This window comes from Geotrypetes seraphini, chromosome 18 (assembly GCF_902459505.1).
Source record: "Geotrypetes seraphini chromosome 18, aGeoSer1.1, whole genome shotgun sequence".
In the NCBI taxonomy this organism is placed as follows: Eukaryota; Metazoa; Chordata; class Amphibia; order Gymnophiona; family Dermophiidae; genus Geotrypetes; species Geotrypetes seraphini.
The window spans coordinates 36980792-36997850 of NC_047101.1; the positions used below are offsets into that span (position 1 = coordinate 36980792).

The following is a 17059-nucleotide window of genomic DNA, read 5'->3' on the forward strand; positions in this document are numbered from 1 at the left end:
AATCTCCGTCTCTTTCTCTCTTCCCCCCGAGGCGGATGTCGGCCGTGGCGGCTGTCGGCAGCTGCAGACCGCGGCGGCTGTCGGCAGCTGCAGGCTGCAGCAGCTGTAGGCGGCTGCAGGCCGTGGCGGCTGCCAGCGACTGCAGGCCGCTGTGGCCGAACACGGAGCATGGAGCCACCAGCAGCGGGTGGCGGTCAGCCCGAGAAACCCCTGACCTACAGGCCGGGCCGAAGTTTAAAGTACTGATTGTAGGAGGGGCAGGAGAAGCTAAACTGAGGGAAAAAATGATGATGCACAGGGAAATGGAGGGAGAGGGAATGCTGCAGCTGCTGCACAGGGAAGTAGGGAAGGAGATAGGAAGAAAGACACATGGACAGGGGCAGGAAGAGAGACAGAAAGACAGACAGACAAAGGGGGCCAGGGAAGGAGAGAGACAGAAAGAAAGACAGCGGGAGGAAGAGAGACAGAGAGAAAAAGACAGGGGTAGGGAGAGAAACAGAAAGAAAGACAGACATATATTCTAGCACCAGCGGAAGAAAGGGAGACAGAAAGAAAAGAAGAAAGACACAAGGACAGGGAGAGACACAGAAAGACAGACAGCAAAGGGGGCCAGGAAGAGAGACAGACAGAAAGAAAGACAGCAGGACAGAGAGAGAGACAAAAATAAAGACAGACATATATTCTAGCACCCATTAATGTAATGGGCTAAAATACTAGTATTGCATAAAGTTGGAGCAGTGCTAAAATAATATGAGTTAGTGGTAAAATAACATATCTTAACAGTAGCCCATGTTGATAACTTCCCCTCTCAGTGCGAGAAGTAGAGCTGAGATTGTGACGTCATAATGCCTCATTCCACCAGTGCCTAAGAGCCAGTCTCATCAGTGATGTCACAATGGCTTGATTGTCCTATACTTGGCTCACTTTTATTACATAAAGCAGTGATTTTGATTTCTAGATACATTTCTTTTTCTTTAATTAGGAGAGGAAATTATCAATGTGGGCTACTGTTAAAATGTGCTATTTTACTGTTAACACCAGTTATTAGTAACTAGGGGGTCCTTTTACTAAGCTGTGCTAGTGGTTTTAGCGCACGCACTAGACGATAATGCCAATTATTGAGCTGGCGTTAGTTTTTCTGTGTAGCACAGGGGTTAGCGCGTCCTAAATATGGCATAAAAAATGAGATTGATGAACACAGAGGGTCTAGAATCAGAAAATAATAGTAAATATTGAAGAATTAAAGCCAGTACTGGGCAGACTTTCACGGTCTGTGTCTGTGTATGGGCTGGGGAGAGCTTCAATGGCTGGGAGGGTGTAGAATTCAGGGGTGTCCAACCTGCGGCCCCGTGAAGTATTTTGTGCAGTCCCGGTCAAGGGTGATGCATTGTTTTCCTCTGCTGCCCCCAGGTATTTACCATCTTGCCAGCTCCCTCCTCTGTTTTGCTGCAGCGTTTGCGCATTTCTGCGACCCCAGAAACATTTTTTTTTTTTGGCCAATGCGGCCCGGGGAAGCCAAAAGGTTGGACACCCCTGGCGTAGATGGACTGGAGTGAGCTTTGACGGAGACTTCAGTAGTTGGAACCTAAGCACGGTACCGGGCAGAGCTTTGCATTCTTGCCCAGAAATAGCTAAGAAGAATCAGGTTGAGCAGACTAGACGGACCATTTGGGTCTTTATCTGCCGTCATCTACTATGTTACTATGTATTTGGAAGCCTATTATTTCAAACTGGCGTTTGACCCTAGTTCTTAACACTTCGGTTTAGTTCTTCCTTTGCTTTCTTCTTCTCACATTTTTTTTTTCTTTTTCCCCATCCTCTTGTTTTTACCTTATTTGTTCTTACCTCTTGATATTGCAAACCTTTCCTGCCCTTGATTGTCATTTTGTGTCTAATATTGTTAATTGTACGGGATACTTTTCCCTGTTGTGTTTATTTTATTGTTATTTCCCTTTGATTTTTATCTATTGTTAACCGCTTTGATTTGACTTTTTTTTGCTAATAATGGCGGTATATCAAATAAAATAACTGTATAACGCCTCCCCTAAGTGAGAGGGGATAGTAAGTGACTGAAATTGTAAGCATAGATCTGGACATTTAAGTGATTTATGCTTGAAAATACTTTTGACATAAATACACGTTTTTAAACATTTTATAATGTTCCTTTCCACCAATAAAATCTTTTTTGTGAGAGATATATTATTTGCTGATGCAAAGTCCACCTGTTATTGTGCATTATCAGTGAAATTGTTGTATATTTCCCTCTCAGGGCTCCTTTTACTAAGGTACGCTAGCGTTTTTCGCACCCACTAACCCCGCGCTACGTGGCTAGAACCAACATCAGCTCAATGCTGGCATTGGCGTCTAGCCCGCGTGGCATGGTAGTGCATGCTATTCCACGCGTCGATGCCCTAACGCAGCTTGGTAAAAGGAGCCCTCCGTTTTTATGAACCGGACATAGTAAGTAACAGTAGCCCTTTTTCATCCTTTCTTTAGAATTACAACAACAGCTGCTTGTATGATGGATCTAAGACGATATCCACTAGATGAACAGAACTGTACTCTGGAGATTGAGAGCTGTGAGTACATTTTATGATGTTTTAGAACTGAACTTTTGAACAGCACAATCATTTTGAATATTAAGACTGAGCAACCACTTGCTCTTCTGCCTGTCTCCCTCAAGCATAGAGTTCTTATATGGATATATATATATATACCATAATTATGTCTGTATCAATTAACATGGCCAGTTGGGACACAAGCTCAGGAAACCCCTTGAGAGACTGTCTAAGAGGCAGCGTCCAAGACGAAGAAAGGAGCTGCTGTTTTTTCACACCCTGTATCTGCCGCTATGCTGACGATTTGTTGCATATATTATATGAACAAACAGGGAAAGTTAGGATCAGAGAATTAGGGCCGATGAGGGCTTTGCACGCGGCATGGCAAGGAAGATGGGGGTGCAAAAATCACTTCCCATCCCATCCAAATTTTTAGAGCCAAAATCACTTAACATATTAACAAATTAACATACTGCTTTTCAAAAAATTCATCCAAATATCTTAACCCCTCCTCTTTTACCTCCAGAAGATTCACCTACCTTCAGATAACCTTCCCCCAAATTACCCACCTTAACACCTTCCAATTAAACAAATACCATAAATAGATTGTAACCTACCCTCTCTAACTGAATTCCATATGTATTTTTCATACAGTTCTTCACTGTCAGTTTAATTTCCATCCTATAAATTCACATAGAATTTTTCTTTTTTCAACCATCTTTATTTTCTCTTCTTTATTAATTTCCAGGTACTTTAGTTAGATTGTGAGCCTTCGGGACAGTAAGGGAATTTTTTAAGTACCTTCTTACTTCTCATTTATAATCTTAATGTATATTTTCTTCAAACCGCTTAGAACCTAACGGATGTAGCGGTATATAAGAAATAAATTACATTACATTCATTCATTAATTATTTCAAAGCTTGATTATTGTAACTCTTTATTAATAAATGTCACCCAAAAAGAGAAAAAGCATCTTCAAATCGTTCAAAATACTGCCATCAAATTAATACACAACCGCAAAAAATTTGACCATGTTACTCCGCTCTTGATTGAGTCACATTGGCTTCCTGTTGCCCATCGTATTACTTTTAAAATTTTACTTTTAGTTTTTAAAACATTGTCTACAAATGAACCCCAATTCATTAATAAATTACTTATTCCCCATAGCACATCGCGTTCTTTAAGATCTACCAATCAAAAACTCTTAACAGTTCCATCACTAAAAGTCATTGGAACTCATCGTCCTGATATTTTTTCTGTAATAGCCCCACAATTATGGAACAGCTTGCCCCAGTATCTAAGAGAAGAAAATGATCTGAAACAGTTTAAAGGCATTTTGAAGAGTTTCCTTTTTAAAGATGCATTTAATTTATAAGCTTAATTAACGATTACTATTAAATTTTTTTCCTTTTTTAATTTTTTTTTATTCTCCCAATATCTACCCTACCTGTTGTTTTTACCATTTACGTTCTCTTTTATACATACGATTGTAGTTCTACCCTTTCTTCCCCCGTGTATCTGTTAGTTTGTATGACATTATTTATTATTTTGTACGATAGTGTGTCAAACCTATGTATTCTTTTATAATTAATCTGATGTATTTACCTTTTTTTTTATCTGTAAATCGCTTAGCAAATTAAATTAAGCGATTCAATAAGTCAAAAATAAACTTGAAACTTGTCTCTTCTGCTTAGCTGTGGCACAGTTGGTGGGGCAGAAGCACTTGGGGCTGTGTTTCATATTAAAGAATCAATTGGAAGTAAGGAAGAATACAAATTTGTTCAATAGACTAATTTGCATAAGATGGAGAACAAACTTATATCAAGTAGATTTAATTACCAGACCACAAACACCCAAGGCACTACTTTTTAATTTTTCATGCCCTTGCTGGGGTGTTGTGTTCATCATCGATCTTGGTAAAGTGACGTGTGCAAATTGATTTACCGTATTTGCCGGAGTATAAGACGACTGGGCGTATAAGACGACCCCCCAACTTTTACAGTTAAAATATAGAGTTTGTTATATACTCGCCGTATAAAACTACCCCTTCTTCCGCACAACAAATAAAACTTAAAAGAACATCAGAATTTATTTCAACAATTTTAATTAATTCACTAAAGCTGAATAGAACAATAAACCCATGGGAGCTGCCATGCTATTTGTTTTCTAAAGTGTTAACCAAACTGAAACTGTCAATGATAGAAGGAAGATAACACATAGAGGGAGAGAGCAAGTGCCGGGCAAGTCCCTAGCAAGTTTGCTGGCATGACAGTTTCCCTTTAAAAGCCTTCAAAAGCCTCCTGTTCGCCCCCGCAACTTCCTTAAGGGCTAGACTCCACACACGGCCGCATGTGCGAGAGACGTAGTCAAGAGAAAAGGGGTGGGGGCCAGAGCGCCGCTGCTTCCCGCTGCGCAGGATGAAGGAGCTGGCACCCTTGTCACACTGATGTCCCGCCATGGCCCCGCTGATGTCCCGGCAGGTTTACTAGTACCGTAAGCACCGTAAGGAGGGAAGGAAGGAGATGTTAAGGGCATGTAAACAGTACCCGGCGTATAAGACGACCCCCGACTTTGGGGAGGATTTTAAGGTACTGAAAAGTCGTCTTATACGCCGGCAAATACGGTATTTTAAATTTATATTTAACAGGCTCTATAGAAATAGAAATATAAAGTGCTTATGGTGCTATGAAAGGAAGGTACCTACCTTTCATGCCCAACGGCTGCCCAACCTTTTCACACTTGGTTTCATCAGGGTCAATTCCTCCTTATGTACATGTATCAATTTCTAAAAATGAGAACCAAAATCCCAACATGCCAATCTAATTAATTTATTATACATCATATTGATACTTAATCCAAAATGAATAAATGTTTTTATAAAAATTCATTAATGATATTGTTTCATAAGAACATAAGAAGTTGCTTCTGCTGGGTCAAACCAGGGGTCCATCGCGCCCAGCAGTCCGCTCCCGTGGTGGCCCATTAGATCCATGACCTGTAAGTGATCCTTTGTCTAAAACCCTTTAATCCCTTTTTTTTTTTTTTTTTCCAATCTATACCCTTTCATGATCCTATCTTTACCTCTATCTATATCCCTCAATCCCTGTATCCTAAGCCCTTACATGATATCTAATGCAATTACAACCTAAACATATCGGTCTGAAATCTTACTAGTGTACTGAACCTCCCTAAGTTTCTGAGATGATTTCACCACACAGAGGTTATAATTAAATGATGGCAAAATGTCTCAGCCTTAACTCACCAAAAACTTCAGAAATGCAACAATTAACTTGCCGGATTGTACTAAATGATAGCTAGAAAGGTAGATATTAATCATTCAATAGTCATTATTATTTTTTATAAAAAATTAGAACATGAGGTAATATTAATATAAAAAATAATGATAAAAAATGATATTACATTACATTACATTACATTAGGGATTTCTATTCCGCCATTACCTTGCGGTTCAAGGCGGATTACAAAAGGTTAATTTAAAAAAGACAGAATTACAATGATTAGCTAGAGAGGTAAGTTGTAGATCTTAAGAGCATTTAGAGGTCGTGTTGTTATTGCTGTTTCAGGAATTTCTTGAAAAGTGTGGTTTTTATTTCTTTTCTGAATGTCCTATAGTCTGGGGTGGTCATCAGAAGGTTGGAGATCTGGTTGTCCAGTCTTGCGGCTTGAGTGGCTAGGAGGCCGTCGTGTAGTTTTGTTCTTTTTACTTCTTTGATTGGGGGGGGTATGAATGGTGAGTGCGTTTTTCTGTGTCTGGTACTGGGTGCTTGGATGAGGCGGTTGTTCAGGTATGATGGGCTGTCTCCGTGTAGGGTTTTAAATAATATGCAGTAAAATTTGAAATGGATTCTTTCTTGGATTGGGAGCCAGTGTGAGTTGATGAAGGCTTCAGTGATGTGGTCATGTTTTTTCAATGAGTAGATGAGTCTCAAAGCTGTATTTTGGATTGTTTGGAGTTGTCTTATCGTAGTTGCAGGACATGGGAGGAAGAGTATGTTACAGTAGTCCAATATACCTAGTATTAGGGATTGTACTATAAGTTGGAATTGTGTTCTTTCAAAGAATTTTCGGACTTGTCTCAGGTTTCTCATGATTGCGAATGATTTTTGAATTGTTTTATTTATTTGCGGTTGCATTGTGCAACATCTGTCTATGGTCATGCCTAGTAGTTTTATGGTGGTTTGGATGGGATATTTGGTTGCGTTTATGTCTAGGTTGGTTGTGGTTTGGATTTTGTCATTTTCTAGGAGGATGAATTTGGTTTTGTCTTGGTTGAGTTTAAGTTTGTGATTTTTCATCCAGGTTGTGACTGCTTCAAGTGTTTGGTGAAGTTTGTCTGTCATGGTAGGTTTAGAATGATCGTATGGGACGAGGATGGTGATGTCATCCGCATAACTATAGGAGGTTATGCCTAGATTATCCAGATGCGTTCCTAGAGAAGCAGTGTAGAGATTGAAGAGGGTAGGGGATAGTGGAGATCCTTGTGGTACGCCGCAGGGGTTTGACCAGGATTCTGACTTTTCTTTGTTTGATTTTACACTGTAGGTTCTGAGTTTTAGGAATCCTTCAAACCAGGAGTATACTTTATCTGAGATGCCTATTGCATCTAAGATCTGTAGAAGGATGTTGTGGTCTACTAGGTCGAATGCCGCCGATAGGTCCAGTTGTATGAGTAGCATTTTTTTTCCCTGTACTAAGTTGTTGTCTGACGGTATCCATAAGGGAGCCTAGTAGTGTCTCTGTGCTGAAGTTTGTTCTGAAGCCTGATTGCATGGGGTGGAGTAGGTTATGGTCCTCTATGTAATTGGTGAGGAGTTTGGCTACTAGGCCTTCTATAATTTTGACATATAGCGGAATTGAGGCTATAGGTCTAAAGTTAGATGGGAGGTTTTGTGGTGCTTTTGGGTCTTTTTGGATTGGGGTGATGACAATTTCGCTGAGGTCAGCAGGGAATGTGCCTTCTGTGAGCGTGAATTGGATCCATTGTAGAGTTATGGTGCGGAATTTTACACTGGAGGTGGTAAGGAGATATGAGGGGCAATGGTTGAGGTCACAGGAGGCATGGCTGTATTTTTTGTAGAATTTGTTGAATTCTGACCATTGTATGTTAGGGAATTGAGTCCAAATTCTGTCTGCTGCGATTGCCTCTTTTCCTGTAGGGTGGATTGTGGTTGGATTTTGATGGGATGGGTTAAGGATGAGTGTGGCTCTGGTGTTGGTGATTTTGTTCTTGAAGTGTTCTGCTAAGAGGGTGGGTGATGGTGGAGGTGTGTTCGTGGTGGTAGTGTATGGTTTGGTGTCTGTTAATTCTTTCAGGATTTGGAATATTTTTTTGGAATCTTGGGTTTCCGTGCCTATGAGATTAGTGTAGTAGCTTTTCCTCTTATCTTTTAGTAGATTTTTGTATTGTTTGTTGATTTTTTTCCAGTCGGTTTTTGTTTGATCTTGGTTCTTTTTTCTCCATTTTCTTTCTAATCTTCTACACTGTCTTTTGAGTTGGAGTAATTAATTATCAAACCATTGGTCTGATTTCCTGCTGGTTCTGGTTTTGGTTTGTAGGGGTGCCAGATCATCAAGGATGTTGGTGGATACATTTTTCCAGTGGGAGATGAAGTTTTTTGGGTCGCAGTCTTGGATAGTTTCGTCTACCTTTGACCAGAAAATGGTTGGGTCGATATGTTTGCGTGAGGTATATGTAGTTTTTTTTGATTGAGGTGTGTGTTTGGTCTTGGTCCAATTGATGTTGAAGTTATAAATGTAGTGGTCTGACCATAGGGATGGGGACCATGTTCCGTTAGGAGTTTGGATTGCTGGATTGGATGGTTGGTGAGACATGAATGCAGCAATGTCCAGTTGATGACCTTTTTCATGAGTGGTTTGTGGGTTTAGGATCTGGAAGGATAAGGCATTGAGGAAGGATAGACAGTTATTTGCTGGTGTGGAGGTTGTGTCTTCTAGGTGTAGGTTTAGGTCTCCTAGGATGAGGTTATATTCAGCTGTTAGTGAGTTTTGGTAGATGAAGTTTTCAAATTCAGGTCTCACTGTGGTCCAGTTTCCTGGTGTTATGTAGCAGAGCAAGCAGTTTAGAGAGTTTTTTAGTGTTGGGTTTATGAGTTGACACGCTAGGAAATCCATTTGTGGAGTGGATGTTTTCTCAAGTATGTTTAGAGTTAGGGAGTTCTTGAATATTATTGCTAGTCCTCCTCCTCTTTTTTTCTCTCTGCAGGTTAATGTTATTTTGTATCCTGGCGGGCATACTTCTTTTATTCTAGGGTCTGTGTCTGAGGTTAACCAGGTTTCAGTGAGGAATAGGCAGTCAAGTTTTTCTGTTTTTATCCAATTTTTTATGTTTTCTGTTTTGGGTCCTAGTGCTCTGATGTTAACATAGGCACATGTAAGGGAGGTCGTGTCAGTCTGGGGAATGTGAGTTGTTTCCGGGTATATGAGTGTTGTGGGAGATGGATGAGATTTTGTTTTCGGAAGTGTTGATCTTCTTCTCCAGGTAACAGTGATGGAGTGTTGAGTGCTGGCGTGGTGGTTCGAGTTTCTTGATGTGAGTATTCTTCTGTTGGGAAGTTGGAAGTTGGTTGTACTGGAGGATGTGGTTGTGGTGGGTAAGTTGTTTGCTGCTGCTTTCCAACTAGAAATGAGGAGGATTATCAAAAGGGTGGCTAGTGTGTGTGTATGCAGGGAGAGCTTCATTTGGCCCCCCCCCCCAGATATCACCGTGAAAAACTAATAACCCTCCCGTGTCATTCTTTAGTGTCTGCCACAACCTCAGTCCTTCTACACAAGCATTCTTCAACGCAAGGCCTGAGGGCCACTTATACTCTGATTCTTCCCTCTCTCCTTAAAGTGATGGTTTCCCGTGGTTATCCGCGGGGATGGGAACGGTGATGAATTCTGTCACCGTGTCATTCTCTATCTCAAATGGCACAATTCTTTGTAATATCCGCTGACCCAAGGACATTTTCTGTCAGTCTATGTCTGGTGGTCTTTGTTGTGAAACTTACACAGCTTTTGGTTTTATTATGTAGATTCATATTTGTTTAAATATGAAGTACATGGAATTGTGAAAAGTACAAACTGTGTAATGTGCCCTTAGAGTAACGTGCTCTAAGTTATAATATCTGATTTTAGTTGTAGTTGTGGCTAGACAAAATTGTGGCAGAAATAGAACAGTGGCTCGTCAATTTGGTGAAATACTGCAATCAAAGCCCAATTGTGTTCCACTTTTGTTTCGCTGCTAAATTTGTGCGGAAGTGGCTAAAGTAAAAAGTGTTAAAGACGTGTACACTGAGTGGTGAAGATGTTCTGTTATTCATTTATTTATTAATTTTAAAAGGATGTGTTTTTCTTCTATATCAGTTGTTTTGGGTCACAGTAGGTATTGGGTTTGTGTGAGAACAAGGGAATAGACTCATAGGTAGTGTTGTTTAGTTCAAATTGCTTGTGACTTTCAATTTGTAAGTCATAAACATACTGCTCCAGTGAGTCAAGATCATTACGCATCAAAGTACGGCTTACTTATGATTTTATTGTATATTATGATTTAGATATTTTGAGACAAATTCTATAAAGGATGCCTAAAGTTAGTCGTCCACAATGTAGACGTCCAGAAACTTAGGCATCCAAATAGATTGAATAATAAGCAGAATTAATGACTTTAAGAAGCAATAATTAGAAGTTAGATGTCCAAAGGCTTTGTGCGATTCACAGAATAGGCACATTGGAAAAAGCTGCGCCTAACTGGATAGGTATGGGCATGGTTTTAATATGGACATCCATGGCGCTCCACATTCTTAAGCATTCTAAGATGTTTATATTCTCGCTTAAAATGTAGGCATTGCAAAACCAGGTCTACTTTTGGGCATGCGTTGGGCGTGAGTTAGGCATAAGTTAGGTGTGCCGGAGGCATACACATATAGGTGTGTGGATATTATGTTTTTGGGGGATAAAGAATACTCCTCTTTAATAATAATGAAAAAAAATATGTTTAATAATGCATTACAGTGCTCCCCCGCAAATTTGCAGTCTGCAATTCACTGTCCCGGTCATTCGCGATATTTTCCAACTGCGAATGACCGGGCAGGAGAGGGCAGCCAGAGAGGCAGCCGGAGCGCCGGTGAGTGAAGGAAATCACTCGTGGTATGCTCCGACCGCCTCTTCCTGTACTAAAGTCAAGCCTCACCAATCAGGAGCTGCTTTGATATTGGTGAGGCCCGACTTTAGTACAGGAAGAGGCGGTTGGAGCATACCACGAGTGATTTCCTGCACTCGTCAGCGCTCCGGCTGCCTTTCCTGTCTCCCTACTAAAAAACGTATTTGTGGTTTTTCAGCATTTGCGGGGGTTCCTGGAATGGAACCCTCATGAATATTGGGGGAGTACTGTACTCTATCAAAGCACATGAAATATATATATACTAGTCTTTAAACCCATTACATTAACCGGTGCTAGAATATATGTCTGTCTGTCTTTCTTTCTGTCTCTCTCCCTCCCGCTGTCTTTCTTTCTGTCTGTTTTTCTCCCTGGCCCCCTTTGGTTTCTTTCTATCTGTCTCTCTCCACAGCAGCATTCCCTCCTCCTCCATTTCCATGTGCCCCCCCCCCACCCCACTTCCCTGTGCAGCAGCAGCATTTTCCTCTCCCCACTTATCTGTGCAACAGCAGCATTTTCCTCCCTCCCCCAGTTATCTGTGCAACAGCAGCAGCAGTATTTCCCTCCCCCTCCACGTCCCTGAGCAGCATTAGCAGCATTTCCCCCTACCCTTCCCTTCCCGCAGTCTGGCCTGCTCCCTTAGTCCCTTGCTACCCCCCTTCCCTTCCCGTGGTCCCGTCAAACCTCCTGGCTCCACTGGAAGGGAAGGGAAGAGGGGGGATGGCAAGGATTAAGGGTAGCGGCCAGACTGCGTGAAGGGAGGGTTGGACGGGGGTTCACGTGTGCCGGTGAGGGGTACACTGGGGGGGGGGGGGCAACGACGACGATGATCTGCCTTACACATGCGCACTCTTGCCTGCCAGTGACCTACAGATCATGGAAAATGAAACACGCAGCTCAAGAGTGCGCATGCGCGCTTAGGGTTATATTATATTATATATATATTGCATACTAAACCTAATTCCCAAAGTTTAAGAAAATAAGAAGAAAAACCCTACTCACAGTGGCTGTGGCTCCGAACAAGTGGACATGTTTGACTCACAATCTTGACATCATTGTGATATCATCTGTATGCACCTAGATAGCAGATTGTCACTAAAAAAACTGGAGTATGTGCTGGGGTACCTGAATATCCTGAGGGTTTAAACTCACAACCTTGGGAAGATGGAAGAAGTGCTTTAAACCATTGAGCTACTGTGAATCAGTACTTTTGGATAAGTTACGTTCATTTGGAATTTCTGGAACTGTATTAAAATTGTCCCATTCATTCCTTAGTAATAGGAGATTTTTGTGTGTTAGGTGAGGGTAGACGTTCAAAATTTTTCCCTATGGACCATGGGGTACCTCAAGGCTCTTCTCGTTCAACATTGTTATTCAACCTGTTTATGGCTCCGATTGGTACATTGCTTTCAAATCTTGGAGCACAGTATCGATTATATGCGGATGATCTGCAGTTTATTTGTATAATTTCCAGTTGATTATGTGTTTTCATCTGTTGTCATCTTATATGGATGCAATTATGCCTTGGATGTCTATGAAATGCCTCCGTTTAAAACAAAACTCTTCTGGTTATCATTATCTGGAATTTTAGATGTTCCACCAGACCAGATTGTATATATGATGGACTAACAATTCCAGTACAGCAGGAGTTTTGTTTACAGTGAAATCATATTACCTGTAGCCATTAAGAGGGTTTGAATCCTATGGATGTTGAAACTGGAACCCTGTGAGGGAAACTGATGCTTTTAGTTGTTTGGAATAAAGGTGTAAACTTTGGGGATGGCAGTCGCCCTTCCCAGTTTAAGGAAGGTAGTTCTATATAATCCATTAAGCTGAATAAAGAGTTGGCAGTACGTACAAAGTCCAGAGGGGTGTCATTTATTGGAAATGAAGTTTATGAGCGAATAGTGGCTTAGGATAAAGAGTGGGCCATGTGATTGGAGCTCTATTTTTAAACCAATACTATTCCCAGACCGTGCTGGCTCCAGAATGAGCAGTATCCTCCAAGACAGAGGACCTGAGGACTAACACATGAGCAACCCCTGGTGGTGATACTAGGTAGAGTGACTCTGAACAAACAAAGTATATGAAAAAAAAAAGTTTTGGATATCTTTAATTATTATTTTAGTTTTATTTGTGTGTGTGTGTGTGTGTGTGTGTGTGTGTGTATGTATATATATATATATATATATATATATATATTTAGAGTTCATCAACATGTATAGAAATTCATTTGGAAGACATTTTCATGTTTCTTTGATTTTGAAATTTCCATGATTATTTAAACGTAGCATAACAACACTTCACTGTATAAGAGAGAGAAACAGTTTTAATATAATGTTTCTTTAAGCACTTTAAAGCTGGCTTCCAGATTCTCATGAATAATAATAATCCCAACTGTGAAGGCAGTCCTCAAATTTCCAGAGGGATAAACACATTTGTTTTTATTGGTGTTTTGCAATATTTTTATATCCTATTATGTTTATTATATTTTGATTATGCTGGGAGTCACTCTGAGTTCTCCTTTGAAGGAAAGTGAAATAGAAATATAAAAACCCTAATACTGAGCAGGAGGTCAATAAAACAATTTGAAACATGCAATCTTTACCTTTCAAATTGTTCACAGATTCAGTAGCAGTATACATATATTTATTTATTAACTGTATTTTCATGAAGAGATTCACCCAAAATGGTTTACAATACATTGAATAGTAATCAGGTACTCCTAAGTATTTTTCAAGTTTATGGTAAAAATATGATTTTAAAGAAATCACATATACATAATTCGTTACCAGACTTACTTCGGGGGTTTTGCTTTTGAAAGTCACAATAGGAAATAGGAAAGAGGGGAGGAAATACAATTTTGAAGAAAAAGTACAAAAAAGGGAAGTATATAAGGAGGGTAAGAAGAAAGGCTTGCTGGTGGAGGTGGGGTCAAATAAATCTTAATTTGAAAATGGCTGAAATCGTAAGATATTACATCTAGGTTGGACATTATATTTTCAGTTAAAGGCTTCTTTAAAAAGAAGGCACTTTAAACTACTCTTAAATTTCTGCAAATCTTGTTCGAGTCTTATATATAAAGGAAGAGAATTCCAAATCATTGGCGCAGTTACGGAAAAAATAGAAGCACGGCGTGTTACGATAATTTTCAAGGAAGGAACATTAAGGGTAGACTGTGAAGTAGATTGAAGAACTCTCGATGAGCTCTGTGGAATCAAAAGCCTAACTATAAATGCAGGAGCGTTGGTTTGTATAGTCTTAAAGACTAGAAGAGCTATCTGTCCTGGGAGGCTCATAACCTAACTGTGTTATCTGGGGTAATGGGGGGTTGGGTGACTTGCCCAGAGTCACAGGGATTGGGCTGAGATTGAGCTCACGACCCCAGGGTGATCAGGCAGCAGCTCTAACCACTAGGCCACTCCTCCCCTGAATGTACATATATATGGCACGTGGAGGGGCATTTTCGATAGGACGTCTAAGTCTGAGTTTGGACATTTTGGGAAAGACGTCCAGAAATCCAGTAGAGAAAATGTCTATTCTCAAAACAAGCAAGACGTCTATCTCTTTTTCTTTTTTTTGAATGACCCATGTAGACATTTTGGTCCTTAGTACGTCTATCTTTTTTGGCCATTCTCGAATATAAATGCGTCCACATGAAAAACGCACAAAGGTTTTCCCCTAGGCAGCCTGCATTCTTAGTAAACTGTTCAGACAGCTGAGCTCTTTTAAGATGTACTGTAGTGAATTTCACATTAAAAGTCCCAGGTACAGATACCAGTATATGGTGAGCACTCCAAAACCCGCCCAAAATACCCACAACAATAGCCCTTATGCTTGCAGATGTCATCTTAATGTAGGTGATAGGTTTTGGAGGGCTCACCATACAATATATGGTGGCATCTGTACCTGGAACTTTTAATGTGAAATTTGCTGCAGTACCTCTGTTCTCTGGGCTCAAATATCTGGGATAACATCTGAAGATGCTTGGGCTTGCCCTCCCCCCCTTCCCCGTAATATAGGCTAGAATGTACAGGGTCTTTTTTAAACATCTTTGGGTGGTGGGAGAGGATCTGTGACCAGTGGTCATTTGGTAGGTTTGGGCATCTTTTTAGCATTTAGATGCTTTTAAAACAGGTCTATCTCCAAACATCTAAAAAAAAAAAAGCCCAGGACCTTATGTTAAAGGTTTGATTATGCCTGATTAGCGTCCAAGTCCTAAGGCTACCTTGAGCTCCCCCCCAAAAAAAACCCAACAAACCTTTAACACACCCACTTTAAGATTTGGATGCACTGGAGACAAAACAACTAGAAAGTCTGTTTTACAAATTCCCACTTGGATGCTTTGACTAGTAAAGACGTCCAAGTGCTGTCTTTTGGATGTCTATCTTTTTGAAAATGAGCCCCGTAACTTATATAATAATAACAAATTTTTTTTTTTATATATATATATATATACCGCAGGACCGTGAAGTTCTATGCAGTTTACAATGATTAAAGATTTAGTGGAATCAACAAAGTATAGACTTGGTGATTGACAGTTCTAGAGATCATTTGTTGAGGACTAAGATTGTATAGGCTGGTTTCCTAAGTATTTCAGGAATAGATGTATTTTTAGACGTTTCCTGAATTCCCCATAGGTAGTAGGCACGAGTAATTGTTCTAGGTCTTTCCCCCACAGTCCTGCTTGATGTGAGAAAAGATGTTGGTGATGACTTTTAAATTTACAACCTCTCTCTATATACTATGGAATATCAGTGCATCTCCATCTAAACTACTTGTACACATAGAAATGCTGATGTAGAGTCTTTTCTAAAATTCATGCAGAAACTGGTTTCAACCCAGCTATAAAGTAAGAACATAAGAACATAAGCATTGCCTCTGCTGGGTCAGACCAGGGGTCTATCGTGCCCGGCAGTCCGCTCCCGCGGCGGCCCCCCAGGTCCATGACCTGGAAGTGTTCCCTACCTAACCTAAAATATCCATACCCTATTCGCTCAATGTCCTGTAAGGTAACTCTATCTGTACCCTGTTATCCCCTTCGCTTCCAGGAAGTCATCCAGTCCCTTTTTGAACCCCAGAATTGTACTCTGTCTTATCACCTCTCCAGGAAGCGCGTTCCAGGTGTCCACCACCCTCTGAGTGAAGAAGAACTTCCTTGCATTCGTTATTAATCTGTCTCCTCTCAGTTTTTCTGAATGACCTCTTGTTTTAGTTGTCCCTGCTAGTCTAAAGAATCTGTCCCTCTCCACCTTCTCTATGCCTTTCATGATTTTATAAGTTTCTATCATGTCCCCTCTCAGTCTCCGCTTCTCCAGGGTAAAGAGCCCCAGCCTGTCCAACCGTTCGGCATATGAAAGGTTCTCCATACCCTTTATCATCCTCGTTGCCCTCCTCTGGACCCTCTCGAGTATTGCCATGTCCTTCTTGAGGTATGGCGACCAGTATTGGACGCAGTATTCCAGATGTGGGCGCACCATTGCTCGATACAGTGGCAGGATAACTTCCTTCGTTCTGGTAGTGATACCTTTTTTGATAATGCCCAACATTCTGTTCGCTTTTTTTGAGTACAGATTAAAGAAGCTTCAGCACTTACTCAGTGAACTGTATACCATGCACCATGGGCTTAATGTGCCTATTAAACCTGGTTAGAAATGATATTAGTGGGACAGTACTACAATTACCTTGTTCCTACATGTAAATTTGAAAGTTCAATAGGCTTTAGTGAATGAACAGTAAATAGCTGGATATGCTTTCCTCTACCTGCTATTTATTGTAATATGAGTATGCAAATCCTAAAATTTAACACCAAAGGGCCAGTTAGCAGAAAGCATTTCATCCATCAAGATTGAAATCCCACACTCCTCCTCAGCAGTAGTAATACTTTTCCTTTAGAACATAGGAACATAAGCATTGATATACTAGGACAGACCATAAGAATATAAGAATTGCCGCTGCTGGGTCAGACCAGTGGTCCATCGTGCCCAGCAGTCCGCTCATGCAGCGGCCCCCAGGTCAAAGACCAGCGCTCTAAATGAGTCCAGCCTCACCTCCAGTTTAGCAGAAACTTGTCCAACTTTGTCTTGAATCCCTAGAGGATGTTTTCCCCTTTAACAGACTCCAGAATAGCGTTCCAGTTTTCTACCGCTCTCTGGGTGAAGAAGAACTTCCTTATGTTCGTATGGAACCTATCCCCTTTCAATTTTAGAGAGTGCCCTCTCGTTCTCCCTAACTTGGTGAAGGTGAACGATCTGTCTTTATCTGCTAAGTCTATTCCTTTCACTATTTTGATTGTTTCAATCATGTCCCCTCTCAATCTCTTCT

At 40.7% G+C, this 17059-nt stretch overlaps 1 protein-coding gene across 3 annotated transcripts in view; it reads left to right on the forward strand.

Moving 5' to 3' along the window:
* The window catches only part of GABRB2 (gamma-aminobutyric acid type A receptor subunit beta2), a 477172-nt gene that overhangs the window by 344621 nt on the left and 115492 nt on the right, over positions 1–17059 (forward strand). For all 3 annotated transcript variants that reach the window (XM_033927785.1, XM_033927783.1, XM_033927784.1), the window contains exon 5: positions 2497–2579. In XM_033927785.1, the coding sequence (XP_033783676.1) occupies positions 2497–2579 (83 nt within the window). The remainder of the gene's footprint in view (positions 1–2496; positions 2580–17059) is intronic.